This window comes from Scleropages formosus, chromosome 8, assembly GCF_900964775.1.
Source record: "Scleropages formosus chromosome 8, fSclFor1.1, whole genome shotgun sequence".
NCBI lineage: Eukaryota > Metazoa > Chordata > Actinopteri > Osteoglossiformes > Osteoglossidae > Scleropages > Scleropages formosus.
The window spans coordinates 7846161-7863346 of record NC_041813.1 but is presented as its reverse complement, the minus strand read 5'-3'; the positions used below and the strand labels follow the sequence as shown (position 1 = coordinate 7863346).

Here is a 17186-nt window from a genome sequence, read left to right as displayed (position 1 = left end):
GTGTGAATGCTGAGTTGAAATTACCAAAAACGCAACACAATCGTGGTCTGGGTGCGATTCGACACAAAGTGAAGTAAGAAACAAGTAGGAATTTCTCTGTGTGCCCTGTTACTTAAGTCAGTGAGGAGTGTTTGCTGCTGACTGTATGAAGGAGCTGTCACAGACTTAAGGGGGCTTTCAGGGTTTCACTGAACCAGCTGCACTCACGTAGATTTCTGTGTTCAGCTTGTAATTGCACTTCAGCTAGTCAAAGCAGATGCACCAAGGATGGGAGCCTGTGCGCATTACCCAGGTATTGTGTCGAAGGGGTTTTGCACGGGACGCGCCAGGGCCGGACCGCTGCCGTGTTACACGTTCTCTTTCTCTCGATGCAGATGACAACGGGGACCTGGGAGGCAGTCAGCTGCCCCGCATGGTGTTGCTGATGCACCGTTGGTACATCACGTCCACTGAGCTTGCTGGGAAGCTTCTTGTGATATATCCTTTGCACATTTGGGGGGCAGGAAGAGGAGAAGGGGTCTCACTACAAAACCATGCAATTCAGATCGGAGGTCACTGTAGAGTGTACAGCCAAGGTGTTTTCCTCCTGTGTCCAGTTAGAAATCATCTCACACTTCTGGATAACCAGGTTGCTTTGGAAAGTTGTGTGCGCTACAGCCGACGGAATTAAACGAAATGGCGGGAAATTGCAACGAGGATTTCCGCCACGAACCATCCGTGTGACTAACGTGTACGCTTTCCCTCTACTGGAGTGTGCTGTTTGCTTCCAAGAAAAGAAAGTTCTATAGGTTTCCATGAAATGTCTCTTTTGATCTCTTCCTTCTCATTAGGTTAAAAAGACACTTCCATGCTCCTAGTGTGTGCAAAACCTCCAACGACCACATGGCTCTTGTGGCCTCCCCCAGCCTCCGGTATTGTAGGCTGTGTTAGACAGCCCTAAGGGGCCTGTCTGAGCTGAGCTATCTTCATGTGACAGCAAACAAAGACACCATTCTGCTCCTGCTGTTCCACATTGCGTCAACCAAGTTCAACAGAGATGTTCTTTTTCCTGATATCAAGCGCAGGACTGTGGTGCTCACTCACTCAAATGTTTGTATTTATGGGTGTCTGGGGTTGGTCCTTTTCCATCCCTGTTCCACATTTTCAAGAAATACCAAGCAGCGAAGTGATTGTGGCAGCTCGTGGGCAAAAAAAAACTGTTCGGGACACACACACGCTGCCTGAAACCGCTTGTCCCGAGCGGGGTCGCAGCAAACCGCAGCCTAACCCGGCAACATAGGGCACATGGCTGGAGGGGACACACTCAGGATGGGACGCCAGTCCATCGCAAGGCACCCCAAGCAGGACTCGAACCCCAGTCCCGCAGAGAGCGGGACCTGGCCAAACCCACCGCACCACCGCGCCACCCTGTTCAGGACACTCAGACCATAAATAGACCACATTCCGAGCGCTCCATAACGGAGGTCTTTGTAAAATATCTTTCATTATAAAGTGAGAGGCATTGCCCTTGGTGCGATTACTCCATGCGTGTGGCTTTTGTTACATTCAGGAGCTGGTCACATGGTTAGCCTCCCACTGGTTGTGTCATCCCAGATCCTTTGCATTCCTCTGTAGACCTCTCCCCAGACATGCATCACATTGACACCTCTGTTTTTTTTATCCCAGCGTATGTATTTACTTCTCGTGTATTCATTCCAAAAACCCTCTGGACTTTGCCGATACAACCTGAGCATCACCAACTCCTTAACACGTAACACGTACCGTGACTGTCAGAGTGACGACTGCCAAACAACCAGACTGAAGATCTGTTACTTAATGAGGTAAGGACTTTACTCTCTGCCCCTAGGCCTAAAAACCTGGGCACTGACTGATTTTGAAATTATAGATGATGTCACTTGAAGTGTCAGCCAGTGGCCATCTGTGTGAGCTATGGGTTGCCTGCAGCCATCTGAAGTGGATGTGTTGTTTGCTTTAAATTGCCTAGCGAATCGGTTGTTGTGTGGTCCATCATTTACAAAGAAAACACCTTTGGCATCCTCGTTAGTTTCAAACCACACTTATGGCTGTACATGTCCTCGCTCCCTACTCTACTGAGCCTTTGTTTTGTTCCCTTCTCTTAGTGTTGACTTTTAAAGGTACATGGATCTGAGCTTGTATGTCTGTGGCCTGTACTTGTTAATGTTGCTTTTGCAAGTTGATTTTGTTGTCATTGTATATGAAATCCCAGTCCGAAAATACTTTCTCGTAACCAGCGGAAACAATTCCAAGAAGAATTCGCTTGCTCGGTTCAGGGTCTATCCCGGATTCGCTGGATGCCGGACAAGATATGGGTACACACCCTAAATGAGACGAGACTTGACCCAGTATATCAATACTTCTGTTATTTTATAAATTTATAGAGGGAGTGCCATGGCACAGCGGGTTTGGCCTCTGCCTGCTCTCTGGTGGGTCTGGGATTCGAGTCCCGTTTGGGGTGCCCTGCGATGGACTGGCATCCCGTCCTGGGTGTGTCCCCTCCCCCTCCAGCCTTTCGCCGTGTGTTGCAGGGTTAGGCTCCAGCTCGCCGCAACCCCTCTCGGGACAAGCGGTTTCAGTCAATCTGTGTGTGTAAATTCATATTTCTGCTATTTTCTAATTCATGACCTTAGTCTGTTGTGCAGAGCATGGACAGGTTTTAGGATTTGTACTGAAACCAGATAATTACACATCAGGCATTTATTAATAGAGTCAAAATGCTAATCATATTAATTCCAATATTTAACCCTAAAACCTGGCATTTCATGTGTACTGCGTGTGCCGGGGTCCCTGTGACTATCAGCACATCCCCCGCCATCCTGCATCACTCCTCACATCACGAGTGGCCGGATACAGGCTCTGGAAGAGCCTCCGGTGCTGCATTTCCTCTGCTTCTGTTTGTGATCCAGCCATGAATCATTCAGCCTCCTAAGCACAATGGGCCGCAACAAGAACAGCAGCCATCCTTCCTGCCCAGCATGTGTCTATAAAAAAGACTCGAACCTTTGGAAGGGTGAAACGTTGTACCTCCCTGGTACGGTCAGAGATTAAGAGAATATATTTAATTTGTAATGGCACACTGTGATTATTTATTGATTCATACATGCCGTTATGCACTGCTCAGTTTTGCAGTGGGATTTCATGTAGCTTCAGATGGATGCAGCTGCAGATCAAGGTGTGCATTATATATGAGACAAGGCCACTTCTCTTCAGGTGACAGGCACGCAGCTAAAGTGTTGGAACCATGTCACATGCTAAAAATGTCAGTTGAAGGCTGTTTTTTTCACCCATGCTCCAACATGTGTCTGGCCCCCAGGTACTGGACCGTCGAATTCCCTGCGGAGTTTAACCTGGACTTGGGCCTGATCCGAATGACGGAGGAGTTCCGTGATGCGGCTGCCCAGCTGGGCTTTGAGGAGCACTTCAAACTCATTGACATCTCTACCATGTATGGGGGTTCACGGATCGTGCTTTAAACACCGACCCCTACGGTGCACTCCACACATGTAGACTCCATTCCCCCTTATACAAATGCCTGTTGGAAAGACAGTCAGTTATTCAGACTTGACTCACTCGGGCTTGAAGACCAAATACCAATTTTCCAGACATTTTTGTCAGCTCTGTCCTGCTCAGATTAGTACAAGCAGGTGAGCAAACACCTGTGCATAGGCCGAAGGTGCTGGGCACAGATGCCATCTCAGTTCACATTTCCATGAAACGTTGTGTTTCGTTCTCCTGTGCACAGCCTTAATTTCAGTGTTGAAGCCCACTGGGTGATGCGATGAGCAGCAAAGCTGTGATGGTAAATATAACGTACTGTCCAAAGTAGTTTACAACCCAGTTTCCAATTTGTTTCTGAACAGGTTACATCAGTGTCCTCACTCCAGCCATCGACGATCCGTTGTTTTCCATAACACTATATTTGACAGACAGATTTTAAGACTTTTATGAGATCCCATCAAGAAGTGTACACGTCTCTATAAATGTTTAAAAAATTACTGTAAATAATTTCTTAATAAACACACCGATTGCTTTATAAATAATAACTTGATCAGCACAATGGAGAGGAATGTAATTTTCTGCTAGCCGGACATGAAGACGTAGAAAAAAACAACTATATTTTAAGTCCTTCAGTGCGTTCATAGTAAGGGGACTTCCATGTAAGCTCTGTTGGAATTCCAGTCCAACAGAGCTTACATGGAAGTCCCCTTTCTATGAATGCACTGAAGGACTTAAAATGTAGTTGTTTTTTCTATGTATTAATAGAAAACTGGCCTTTCACACTGCCATGGTTTTGGCAAAAACATTCACGTTTATTCATTGAGCTGGCGCTTTTCTCCAAGGCAGCTTGCGATGTTGAGACGCTTGCAGCTAACTACACAGTTACAAGGGAAATGGGATCTCTGACCATGTTCTCCGACAGCCCATCTTACGACTGGATGAGGAAGCTGACCCAGAGGAAGAAGCAGCTGAAGAAAGGCAAGGCATCACTGCTGTTTGACCACCTGGAACCCATGGAGCTAGCAGAACATCTAACCTTCCTGGAGTACAAGTCCTTCAGAAGGATTTCTGTAGGTCTCCAAGATGTTTCTACCTGGGAACTGTCCATCTGTCCCTGGCCCCTGCTCAATTTCTGGAATGTTCTCGTTCACACTCATTTTCCACTTACTTAGGCACAACTTATCTTTTGCTGGCTATTTGTCCTTGTCCAAAGATAATGTTTTTTTTTTTTTACATCTCCCATTCTGCTAAACAAATGTTGATGAGGGTGCATAAACAATTTATCAGCTGGGCTGTTTCTGTTGAGAACATTTTCCTGCAATGTTTTCCTGTTTTTTTTGTCTGAATTGCAATATTGTGTTTCTCTATTCAATGAGATTGGAGCTTTGGCATGGTGCCTTCTTCCTATCTTTTTGACGGTTGTTTGCACATGATGCCCACTGCCTCGGGGCAACGTGAGGTCCAAGACAAAGCTTCTGATGGCTCTCACAGTTGTGTTGTCCCTTCAGTTCACAGACTACCAGAGCTACGTTACACAAGGATGCTTGGTGGACAATCCCACCCTGGAGAGGTCTATCGCTCTCTTCAATGGAGTTTCACAGTGGGTACAGCTGATGGTCCTGAGCAAGCTGACACCCCAGCACCGTGCTGAGGTCATCACCAAGTTCATCCACGTAGCTCAGGTATGCAGTCCAATTCTCGCTAGGTTTTGTCTTTAAGACACTGGCCATGGGCAATGAATAAAGGCCTGTGAAACGGCCAATATATGAGTTTATTTGCTACATTTTTCTAACTTGCCCATAATTAATACAGCTGTTGTCCATGTCAGCCATGTATTTCACATTTACATGTATTCATTTAGCAGACACTTGTCATCTCATAGAAAATACAGTGTGTTTTTTGCTATAAAAAGCATTGTAGAAATGCAACAGGTACGACTGAGTGTCCCCAACGGCCAAGCCAAGCTTCTGGGAATCGGTGCCATGTGAAAAGGAAAAGCAGGGCTTGTCATCTCTAATCCTGTCCTCTGCTTGTCCTGTTGATGCAGAAACTGCTTCAGCTGCAAAACTTCAACACGCTGATGGCCGTGGTGGGGGGGCTCAGCCACAGTTCAATCTCCCGCCTCAAGGAGACCCACTTGCACCTCGCCCCTGAGGTCACCAAGGTCAGGATTTGGACTGAGATACCGCCTGCTTCATCAATCACGTTGCCGTTCATTTACAGTTCAGGTCTTCTTTCGCTTTAACCCAGTATTTATGTTTCAAGATTCATGTAATATGATGATTCTTGGTAGGATTTCCAGGCATTTCAGTGTTTACAGACTTAAAACCTTTGCTAATGCTGAAAATATGTATATTAAATTTATTCATTAAGCTGACACTTTTCTCAAAAGCAATTTTACAGAGTTAATGTACCTAACATTACTTACCCATCTCTGCAGCTGGGTATTTTTTACTGGAGCAATGCAGCACAAGTAACCTTGCTCAAGGGTACTACAGCAGGAGGTGGGATTTGAACTTATGCCCTCTGAGTCCAATACACTAATAAACAATAACTACCTGCAGCCCCTTTATGAATATTATGTTCATATATTCATGTATTACTTAAAATATTTAATGGTATTTTTCTCCAAAGCTACTTCTCAAAGATAATATGTACCTGAGCCCGAACTTACAAAATTATGATCAAAGTGCATTTAATTGACCGTGACAGGACATTGCTTCCTACATTCCTTCACCCTTTTGTATTTTTTGCCTGGCCAACTGAAGCTGTTTTGTTGATCATTCCATTTTTTTCTTTCCCCTATTTCCACTCCAGATTTGGAATGAAATGACAGAGCTGGTTTCCTCAAATGGGAACTACTGTGCTTATCGTAAGGCCTTCACCGACTGCGAAGGCTTCAAGATCCCCATCCTGGGTGTGCACCTAAAGGACCTTATTGCAGTGCATGTGGTCTTCCCCGACTGGCTGGATGAGGGCAAGATCAACCTGGTGAAGATGCAACAGCTCTATGTGACCTTCAATGAGCTGGTGTCCCTGCAGAGCGCCACCGCTCAAGTGGAGCCCAACATGGACCTTATCTATCTGCTAGCAGTGAGTTTCCACTGATGCTCTGCTGGGTTTGAGTTCGAGCAGCGCAAAACTCAAAATATCCTGCGATTTCATACTGAGCTTGAGTATCACACACACACACACACACACACACACACACACACACATATCGTCTGAAGCCGCTTGTCCCAAGCGAGGTCGCGGTGAGCCTGAGCCGGAGCCTAACCCGGCAACACAGGGCGTAAGGCCGGAAGGGGAGGGGACACACCCAGAATGGGACGCCAGTCCATCACAAGGCACCCCAAGCGGGACTCGAACCCCAGACTGACCGGAGAGCGGGCACAGGCCAAACCCACTGCAACACTGCACCCCCCCCCGCTTGAGTGTTATTCATTGCCTTATTGCAATAAAGCTGTAGAAGTGGTTCCACATATGAATATTCATCACTGATTTTAGATTTGAACTTGAATTGTGCTGGTTTGGCTGTTTAAAAGATTTTTTAGTTGATGTGAAAAAGAAACTTCATCATTCCTTCTTTACATGGCATAGTTGCGCCACTAAATTGTGGATATATTTTCACATGGAGGAAATGACCAATTTGATGAAATAGAGGAAACAAAAGGCCATCTTACTGAGACTGTTTGATTACAAGTTGTTCTCTCCATCCCTGCTGTTTTAGAATCAATCGCCACCATTATGGGAAGCAGTTACTGACCCCTATTGTGAATTAATTAGTCCAGACAGCTACCAGATTCATTGTTTGAAAGCTCTCCTTTTTCATACAAACTGATGAGAGTTTCCTCGTCAAGTCATTTCTTCAGCAAAATAATGTTGTTCTTTATTCTCCATAAGATTCACCTGAACAGCAGCACGGTGAAACGGTTACATAGAGACGCTGTTCAGGAATTAAATGATATTTGTAATCGGACAGAGTGCCCTGAGAGAATGCTTTAACCATAGCGTGTGCGATTTCTCCAGCTCTCCCTTGATTTATACTACACGGAAGATGAGATTTATGAACTCTCCTTACTCAGAGAGCCCCGGAACCCAAAGTCTCTGGTGAGTATCCAGTACCGTGCTGTAGTAAAATTTAGATCTTTGGCGGTCAAAACTATGTTTATTTTTTAATTGAATGGTTGGTTGTCATATTTCGCAAGATCAAAGTAAATACCAAAATAATTTTGTGCTTCATTAAACGATTCTCAGGGTTTATTAAACCATGGTAAGACTGCAGTTCTTTTGACAGTGGTTTATTCGTTTGATTCAGAGGACCAAGGCCTGGATATGTTTCCAAAGAAAGCTGTGTCCAGCAGACTAAATTACACCGCAGTATGGAAATGGAAAGGCATATGTTCTGGGCATGCAGTGATGCGATCTGAGAGCTCCACGTGGCCCTCCACTTCACTTGAAGTGACCCACAAGGACAATTATACATTTTTCTTATATACTACACCTATCATAAATACTATGAATTCTGTTTAATCACATAATAATAGTTATCATTAGATATATACTTGACTGCACCCCTCACCTACAAAAGATAGAATTGTAAAAAATCCTGATTTAGACATTTAAGACTCAATGTGTCACTTGCTATGATTTTTACATGCTTGGCCCTCTGACCAGTTCATAATAATGGTTGTGGCCCTTGGCCAAAGAAGTTTGGACACTCCTGACATATGTATTTAAAGGTCCGTTTTTCCTCTTTTCTTTCTGATGAGTGACGCACCTGACATCTAACCTGTGAAGCAAGTGCCTCTGGCCATTCAAAAGCCAGTGAGCAGGAATTTTCTGACATCTCTGCTTATGCTTCCCAGCCCACCTCCCCCACTACGCCCAACAAGCCGCTGGCCCCGCTAGACTGGGCATCAGGAGTGCCCACCAAACCTGACCCCTCAGTTGTCAACAAACACATAAGGAAGGTGGTGGAGGTTAGTCCTCGAGATCACTGAGTTCAACAAATCTGCTGGTGTTATGCTCTCCGTTGCATCATCATATGATTGACCGAAACAGCCACCAGCTTAATTTTCATCATGAAATCAAATCACATTTGTCATCTTTCAATCAGCAAGTATGTAAAAACTTTTTAAAATTATTCTCAAGTTTTCTTTGGGTTTTAAGGACTATGTTGGTAACTCACTTCTGATTCGTATAATATGTTACACGAAACTGAGGAATTTACAGATATTTGAATGCAGTCAACTATGAGGAAAAAACAATTTTATATACAGTGGTACTTATAACGTCAGTTCATTAGTTGCACTTGTGTGTGTATAACGTGATGACTGAGCAGTGTTTTCTTCTGTTTATTCTGTTGTTTGATAGGACGTGAATCACGTTAATCTACCTTTCATTAGCACTTACTACGGTCACTTGTGTCTTTCTGTTGTTCTTACCAGTCTGTGTTCAGGAATTATGACCATGACCACGATGGCTACATCTCTCAGGAGGATTTTGAGAGCATTGCTGCCAACTTCCCTTTTCTCGACTCTTTCTGCGTCCTGGACAAGGACCAGTAAGTTGGCCGGACCTCGCCAACATCACACCGCGCGTGAACACGCACAAGGAAAAATTCAGTCCTATCATTGAGTGAACAGGCCAGGGTCGTTCCCCAAGCTTGTGTATGTTAAGTCACCACTATAACAGAGCAAAAAAAAAAAAATTCAGCAAAGTAAAATCTCATCTATAAATCAGCAAGAGTAGTAGAAGCCTACGTGACTTGATAAGAGTAGTAGTTGCAGTATTTCTGTGAGTGTTGACTTGGGACGGCTCCTTTTCCCTTGTTTACCACCCCGGTGGACAGAGCACAGAGGGTCAGGTTGGGTGAGCATCGCAGAGAATGAAGATCACAGTGCAATGGGACGAGCGGAGAGATTCAGTGGCTCATACCGTCTTTCGCTGCGACAGGGCTGTCAGAACCACCTTGTTCGCCCTGGCGGAAGAACTCCACTGTAGAACACACCTAAGAACACCAGCTGTCATGCTCTGAAGACCTGTGCTTAGGCGTTGCTGCAGAAAGTGCGATCAAACCTCATTCTTTGTCAGTTTAAAGGATCGTTTCAAATACAGTCCAGGCTGGGGAGGGATCGCCTAAGAATGGTACAATCCACCGTATGGAAGGCTAATTTAAAGGCCTTCTGTTACGTGATTATATTTTATTCTCATGACTGGCAGCATAGGGCAAAGAGAAGGTGAAGGTTGTGGCAAATCACGAAGGACACGCAGGATGGAGCGACGTCCCAGCGGGTTCTCCGTGCACTGAAGTGTTAGAATTGCATTCCCCGCGCCTCAGCGGGTTCATATCTGTGTTCTGGAAGCTTTGGAGAGAGAAGGAGGAGAGCGCAGCGGCGAGTGGGGGAAGGGCAGCCTTTAAAACCTGATGTTTTGGAGTGTCAGGCCCTCTAGGTCAACCGGCGGCAGTAAGGGACAGCCATTTTGACACCTACAGGGTCAAAAGCTTCATGTCCATTGTCTTGATAGAGAAAAGAGCATGAGCACCCAAAATATATAACTGTGTTAACAGATACAAATTCCTTTGATACCTGTACTGAAATTATTTAGTCTTGTAACATATAGCACAACATTGTCTGAGAGTTTTTCTGACAAATAATCAATGTCTTGATAACTCTCGTTGGACGCATCGCTCACATCCGAGAGGGCAGAAGATAAAGAAAATTGATCTCTTTTACAGGGATGTCTTCCCATAGACAGAGGGATGTGCCCTGTCCTGGATGCAGTAAATTCTGGCACACTGTGCTTTTTTCAGGCTGTCGTGAGCGAGGCCTGGCATTGCTCATGTACGGTCAGCTCGTTCATGTGCAGTCCCTCCAGCCCTCTGTGTCTCCTTCGAATCCTGGCCTAATTTTTGAAGAAGGCATCATCCCCTACTCGCAGACAGGGAGACGAGTGCACTGCACCCTGTGATCGGCACGTGCGCCGATACATATATCTGTGTTCTGAGATCCACCTCTCTCTCTTTGCTCTCCGTCTGCATCCAGGGATGGTCTGATCAGCAAGGATGAAATGATGGCCTACTTCCTGAGGGCCAACTCCCTGCTGCAGTATAAAATGGGCCCTGGGTTTGTCCACAACTTTCAAGAGATGACATACCTGAAACCCACCTTCTGCGAGCACTGTGCTGGATTCGTGTGTATCTCTCATTCTCTGTTCCTCCCGGTGTTCACATTCACGTACAGCCTCATTCAGTTCCATTTACTGTTTAAAGTCTTTAGTCACAAAGCTCTGCAAAACAGATACCCACCTTCATTGATTGCAATGCCAAACAGGTCAAAGGTCGACTCCAAAGAAGCACAGTGTATATCTCTGTTGGTATCATTCACACTTCAGCTAAAGGGAAATATTGAGTGATGATTTTATACTGACAGATGGAGAACCACTATTATGACATATCATATTGGTATGTACACACACACACACGTTGATTGAAACCGCTTGTCCCAAGCTGGGTCACGGTGAGCCGGAGCCTAACCCGGCAACACACAGGGCGTAAGGCTGGAGGGGGAGGGGACACGCCCAGGACGGGACGCCGGTCCGTCGCAAGGCACCCCAAATGGGACTCGAACCCCATACCCACCATAGAGCAGGACCCAGCCAAACCCGCTGCGCCACCGCGCCCCCCGGCATCTGTACGCATACATTTAAATCATTCATATGCAATAGCTTCGTAGTGAACGTGAGATTATGCGGCCTGAACAATGATGTCTCGCTCACCCAGCCCTTTCGCTGGTAACGTTGTTTTTCCACATATGAATCTTCTGCACTCGAGACTTGTGAGGGTCCAGCCCGGTAGCGGTGCGTGGGCAAACACTGAAACGCAAGCGCATGCAGACATATACACATACCTCCAGACCCAGTTGTACGGAGCCCTACAGGAAGGGTGTTGTGAGAGGCTGTTTCCTGTTTATGATGCTGTGCCCACTGTTTCTCTTGCGCACAGCATCACTTTCCTTTTTTTGGCAACATATTTGCTAACTTTTTCTCCTCTACCCTGCTCCGCCTCAAACTCCTCCCTCTACGGCATTTCTCTCTCACAGCTCTGGGGCATAATTAAACAAGGATACAAGTGCAAAGGTGCGTGCCATTTTTTTTTTTTTTTCCCTGTCCTCGTGTCTCTGCTCTCTTTGCTCTCTTATTGAAGTGACCTGAATACCATTTTCCAGCTGCAATGTCAAACTTGTCAAACTTACGAGCGGTGCCACACGCGCTGGAATAAGACTCCGTGCCTTGATGCGGATTCTCCGTGGATGTTCTTCTCTCTGGGGACAAATTGCAAAGTTGCTTTAACTTCTGTCTCCGTACGAATGGAACTTAATGAACAACGCGAGGACTGTTGGGCACTAAACACCCTTGTGTTACATGGCTGCCCCATTACTTGGGATGTTAAATCAGTCTGGCCTAGCCAAGCATATTAGCACTGGTTAAACTAGTCAACAGTCACACTTTTGTACGAAACGTCATTTGCTACAGATTGTTGCGTGTGGATGCAGATTCCTGTCCGTTTTTCACATTTCTGGGCGCGTCGGCAGATGATCGTGCTGTTTGTCACATCGCTGGGAGTTAAACGTGATGTCCGTGCTCTGTTTCAGACTGTGGTGTGAATTGCCACAAACAGTGCCGGGAGCTGTTGGTCCTGGCTTGCCGGAAGGTACCGCGAGCCAAATCCTTGGGCGGCGTGTCGCCCAGCGTTCCTGCCCACAGCTCCCTGCCTAGCAGCCCCACCCTTCCCGCATGTGCAGGTCCATCCTACGTCATACGACTTCTCGCATACCTGATAACACACTGGAAGCTACGCACAGTTAAATTTAGCCTGTATTAACTTGCTTAGCAAAGGATTTTAAATCATTTTGGCCAGAGCAGCTACACGGCAACAGCGAGCCGTCAGAACGTAAACATTTTTCCTCTTATGTCCTTGTCGCTCAACCATAAAGTTACTTGCTTTGCATACTTTCCAACCATCCCAGCCAATTTCAAAGTTCCTTTCTGTTAAGGATAAATTTGAGTGCTCCATTTTTGAGAACATCCTTGAACTTAGTGCGCACAGGAATGGAGCTAAATGGATAACTGGATATGTCCTTGCAGATGAGGACGAGGTGTTTGAATTCCCCAAGGTGGCAGCAGGGAGTCAGAACCTAGAGGGTCAGTCAATTACCCTGATGACAGGCTCAGCCCAGAAGATCTCGGTGCGGCTGCAGAGGGCCACCACCAGTCAGGCCACGCAGACGGAGCCGTTGTGGCCTGAGCACGGCTGGGCAGCCACTGATGGCGGCTCGCACACCTTCCCCAAGATGAGGTACCGGCTGCATCGCAAGGGCTCCAAGGCCAAGGGCTTTGCTCGTTGGGAGAACGAGGCTCATGGTCTGCAGAGGGACCGGCAAGACTCCCAGGAGCAAACAGAAGGACCAGGGCAGCCTGTGTTAAATGGCTTCGCTTCCCAGCAGGACAAGAGGGAGGGCTTTGAGGTACTCGTGACGCTGCATTTACTTTTGGATGCTAGTGTCGGGCTTGATGCTAGAGTAAAGCTTAGTGGGATAAATGAAATGGTTGCCCTTTTACCTTAAGGCACCTCATTGCTCTAGTAGGGCTAATACACAAAAGCCATGTCGCCTACCTCGGGGCTGGTACTCGGCTCATTACTAGTGTATCCGGTATGGTTTATAGCAACATCCCAAGAAGCTAAAACTAAACACATAATGTAAAACCCTCCTGACATAAAAGTACATGTAGTATGGGACAGCGAGTATCAAAGTGGTTGAAGCTGCTGTCTTTGGATCCAAAGGTTGCAGGTTTGAATCCCACCTCCGGCTGTAGTATCCTTGAGCAGGGTACTTACCCTAAACTACTCCAGTAAAATTACCCAGCTGTATAAATGGGTAATAAATGTATGTAACTTAACGTTGATAGTTGCTTTGGAGAAAAGCATCAGCTAAATGAGTAACTGTAATAAACAATGCAGCCCCACAAAAAACTGCACCCATAAAAATTTATTTAGACAAGTATTTCCCCAGCAATCAGATACAGTTCCTCTAATCTATGAAAATTAAAGCCATCAAAGTATCTACAGTTCAGTTCCTTGTCAAGTGAAACCTCTCCTAAAAACTTGAACGACACATAGAGAATTTGGTGAAATGGGGGAAAAGCAAAAAGCCAACAGGGTTCGTCGGAAAAGTACACTTAGTTTAAAAGCCATGGAGACAGCTCCTAAATAAATAGCTCCTACTAGGCTTCTGAGATCTAAGTCCTTTCCTCCTCCCATGTCCTCAGATTTCACACTCAAAGCTCTAGCCACACAAAGATGGTATTAATCATGTTATTAAAGCTTTCCTTATTGCCACCACTCTGGCACAAGGGCTTTCCGTAACCAAAGAACATTGCGCAGTGGGGTATTGCTCTTAAAAGTTCATCTACATCAAGTACAGCAGCCAAAAAAACACTATAGAGGATAGTGGTTAAACTAAGTACCCATTAGAAAAGCATTGTAATTTAGGAAATAAAGTGACAGCGTTACACTCCGTGCTTTTAAAATGGGGCTCCATTCAATAAGCGTCCTATGCTTCGCCCTAATTAACGTCCTATCCAATGGCGCGGGTAAATTATTAAAAATTTTTTTTTTTTTTTTTAAATTATGGGCATATAATAGAGACCAACGGTACTTTGGCAATATACCTAGACATTGTACTTCCACACGTTACTTTTGTGCGATGCAGAGATACAGCAGAGAGCACAACCAACCCTCATGTTCTCAACCCCACGTTGGTGATTCTTGGAAAAACAACTCCTGTCCCAGTTATCACTTCAGAGCAGTCATTTAACACAACACCAACAGAGTAAACATGGAATAAACACTCATGGGAACATTTAAGAAAACTGCAGAATACCACACATTCAATTAACGATGCACAAAAATTGAATTATGCTTAAAACAATCCAACATACGAGAACGCCCTATCACACTAACAGTCTCTACCAACGACAACCATCGACCAATGCTGATCTAATATCGAGACTGAAACTGCTCTTCCAATACTATTATTAATTAAATTAGATGATTCTTTTCTCTGAATTGACATAATCATAAATACATATGCAGATAGGTGTATTTCGAGCTGAGCAATACCTGTAGCACTTACAGCTGTTTAACAGTTTATACAATGATTTACCAGTTACGACAGGTATAAATTAACTACAACAGTGATCAAGGGTATTACAGAAGAAGGTGGGATTTGAACATGGGTACTTTCAGTCAAACTTTTAACATATTAAATCAGTTACTTAAATAATTGTAACACATTTGTCAAGACTGAGCACCAACTCAAGGTGCATGTGAAACTCAAACTTCTGTTCATGCTTTTTCAGAGAAATGAAAAGTGGTGCACATTGTCTTTCCTTCTATTGTGCTTTCTCGGTCACCCGGATGCAGCCACAGTCATATGAACATCTTTCATAACACGAATACCCTTGACTGTCCTAATGGGGTGATTTCTTCAAACCTACTAACGCTGCGGAGAGGACAATGGGTGTATATCCAAAAGGAAGGATTTAAAAAAATTAATCCCTGGTTAAAAAAAAAAAAAAAAAAAAAAAAAAAAAATTATATATTGCATTGGTTTGGGTATGGATTAATTGAGTACATGTCTCTGGGCTGTGTCCACAGGATAGCTGACTTGATGCCCCCGCTGTCCGGACCTCGTGCCCCCGGCCCAGGAAGCTGTCTTCACTTGGGGAGGTGTTGGCCTGCCTGTGGCCCCCTGCTCAGTGATTCAAAAAAAAAATACACAGTAGCCTGAATAGGGGAATGGGGTCTTCCTGACCTGAGAACACCTGTCTGCCTGAGTTCTGACTGACAGAACTGAATGCAGGGAATCATTTTCACCGGATATGCGGGTAGGCCACACACTGGGTTTGCTTTGTAGACCTTTACTTGAACCATGGAACTTGCTGACTTACAGGGAGAAACAGCCTCCCCAAGGATTCGTACCAACGCAGACCAAGAGTCCAGCCTCTTCTCACCAGCAGGTGCTCATGGGACACCTCCTCGTTTCTTCATGAAGAGTTTTTGAAGACAAGTGAGGAGGCAAGGAGCATGTGGACTAAGTTATGTATAAGCTCTTGTGTATGTGTGGGAGTGTGTGCGTGCAGTACTACTGCTGTTCAGTGTTACTGCTGACATTGCAACAAAGACCCCCATGACCAATTTAAGGTGGTCGACAAGTCTGTCGAAATTTGACTGCAGTTGGAATAACAGTGGCAGAGTTAGACTAGAGAGAGGGCAGCGAAAGCCACGGGGTGTTATGCGTAGCAGAAATAAAGCATGTATAGGAAGGTAGGTGTAAGTGACAGGTAGGAAGTGCAGATTGCAACCTCTAGGTTTATTGGCGTTGCGAATTGCGTACCTAAATATCATAGTTTGTATATGTTGACTATTAGCCCCTGAAATCTGGAGAAGAAGTTCTCTCAAATGAGATAACCAGTATTCCCCACATTGAGGTAGTCTATGTGCTGAGCACAGTTTTGTCTTTAGGATGAGGGAGTATGGCAAGTTTGACCTTAAAAAGCTTAATTTTAGAGGGATTTTTCGTTGGACAAGGGGTCCTTGGCTGTCATTTTACTGAGCTACTTCAACTGCAGTGTTGCTCCAGTTTTCTTTGTTTGATGATTTTTAATACGGGGATGAAAAAATTATTTACTGGTTTTGACATGCAAATTAGGTACTCAGCCAAGAAAAATGGAATGCATGGTATCTTATGATGCAACGTGTACTAAAATGGGCTGTTTACCTGTTTTGTGTGTGTGTGTGTGTGTGTGTGTGTGTGTGTGTGTGTGTATGTTTGTGTGTTTGTGAGCGCGTGCATGTGACCTTCAGACACTAACATCATCCAGAATATGAGGCCATACAAGCTACTGGATCACTGCAGCTACCTTGATAAACGAAGCTCTTTCCTGTTATGTAGCCTCACATCTTTGACAAGGCCAGCTAATTGCACTTTTAAAGATCAGTCTGGAAAGTGGAACACTTTGTCCTTCACCAAGGAAACCAGGATTACACAGCAGGACATGCTGGCCTGAAAGTCAGATGGCCATTGATGCATCCAGTACGGCGATTTAAAATGTTGCAGTTCAGTTTGACCTCATGGCTGAAATCTCGAAGCACCTTCAGCGTAAACTTAATGTAAAAGGACAGTAGGCACAACCAAAGGGATTAAATGATAAAAAAAAAAAGTCTACTAAAATCTATGCTTCTAAAGAAATTGTTGCATTGTGAGGCATACCTACAACTGAACCTTCCTCTAATCTGCCAAAGCTCTGTGGGTGACTATCAGATACCATCTATCAAGGAAAATCACTATTTCTAAGTGTTTACTCTGAGTGCATCACTAGAGTTAGGCTTGTATCTTCATCACTAGAGTTAGGCTTGTATCTTCTAACCTTCTTACTGTAGAGAGGAAAATAGCTTAAGCGCCTTTACTTGGCGCTAAATTGGTTAGTCCCAGGGATGGCCATGGATGGTGTTTGTTTGTCCATCAATTACTCAGAAACCTAAGTAACTCTAAATTCAAAGAGCTCCTGATGGACCTCACCGTTTGGAACACAACCAGTTGCTC

At 45.0% G+C, this 17186-nt stretch overlaps 1 protein-coding gene across 3 annotated transcripts in view; it reads left to right on the top strand.

Annotated features, from left to right (window-relative positions):
• The window catches only part of rasgrp3 (RAS guanyl releasing protein 3 (calcium and DAG-regulated)), a 34671-nt gene extending 17707 nt beyond the window's left edge, over nucleotides 1-16964 (top strand). For all 3 annotated transcript variants that reach the window (XM_018725018.2, XM_018725015.2, XM_018725016.2), the window contains 15 exons: nucleotides 375-477; nucleotides 1758-1820; nucleotides 3332-3463; nucleotides 4439-4586; nucleotides 5025-5198; nucleotides 5564-5680; nucleotides 6334-6609; nucleotides 7546-7626; nucleotides 8385-8498; nucleotides 8967-9082; nucleotides 10566-10713; nucleotides 11622-11658; nucleotides 12174-12323; nucleotides 12667-13046; nucleotides 15239-16964. In XM_018725018.2, the coding sequence (XP_018580534.1) occupies nucleotides 375-477; nucleotides 1758-1820; nucleotides 3332-3463; nucleotides 4439-4586; nucleotides 5025-5198; nucleotides 5564-5680; nucleotides 6334-6609; nucleotides 7546-7626; nucleotides 8385-8498; nucleotides 8967-9082; nucleotides 10566-10713; nucleotides 11622-11658; nucleotides 12174-12323; nucleotides 12667-13046; nucleotides 15239-15247 (2048 nt within the window). In that variant the 3' untranslated portion in view covers nucleotides 15248-16964. The remainder of the gene's footprint in view (nucleotides 1-374; nucleotides 478-1757; nucleotides 1821-3331; nucleotides 3464-4438; nucleotides 4587-5024; nucleotides 5199-5563; nucleotides 5681-6333; nucleotides 6610-7545; nucleotides 7627-8384; nucleotides 8499-8966; nucleotides 9083-10565; nucleotides 10714-11621; nucleotides 11659-12173; nucleotides 12324-12666; nucleotides 13047-15238) is intronic.
• Nucleotides 16965-17186: the final 222 nt, after the last annotated feature.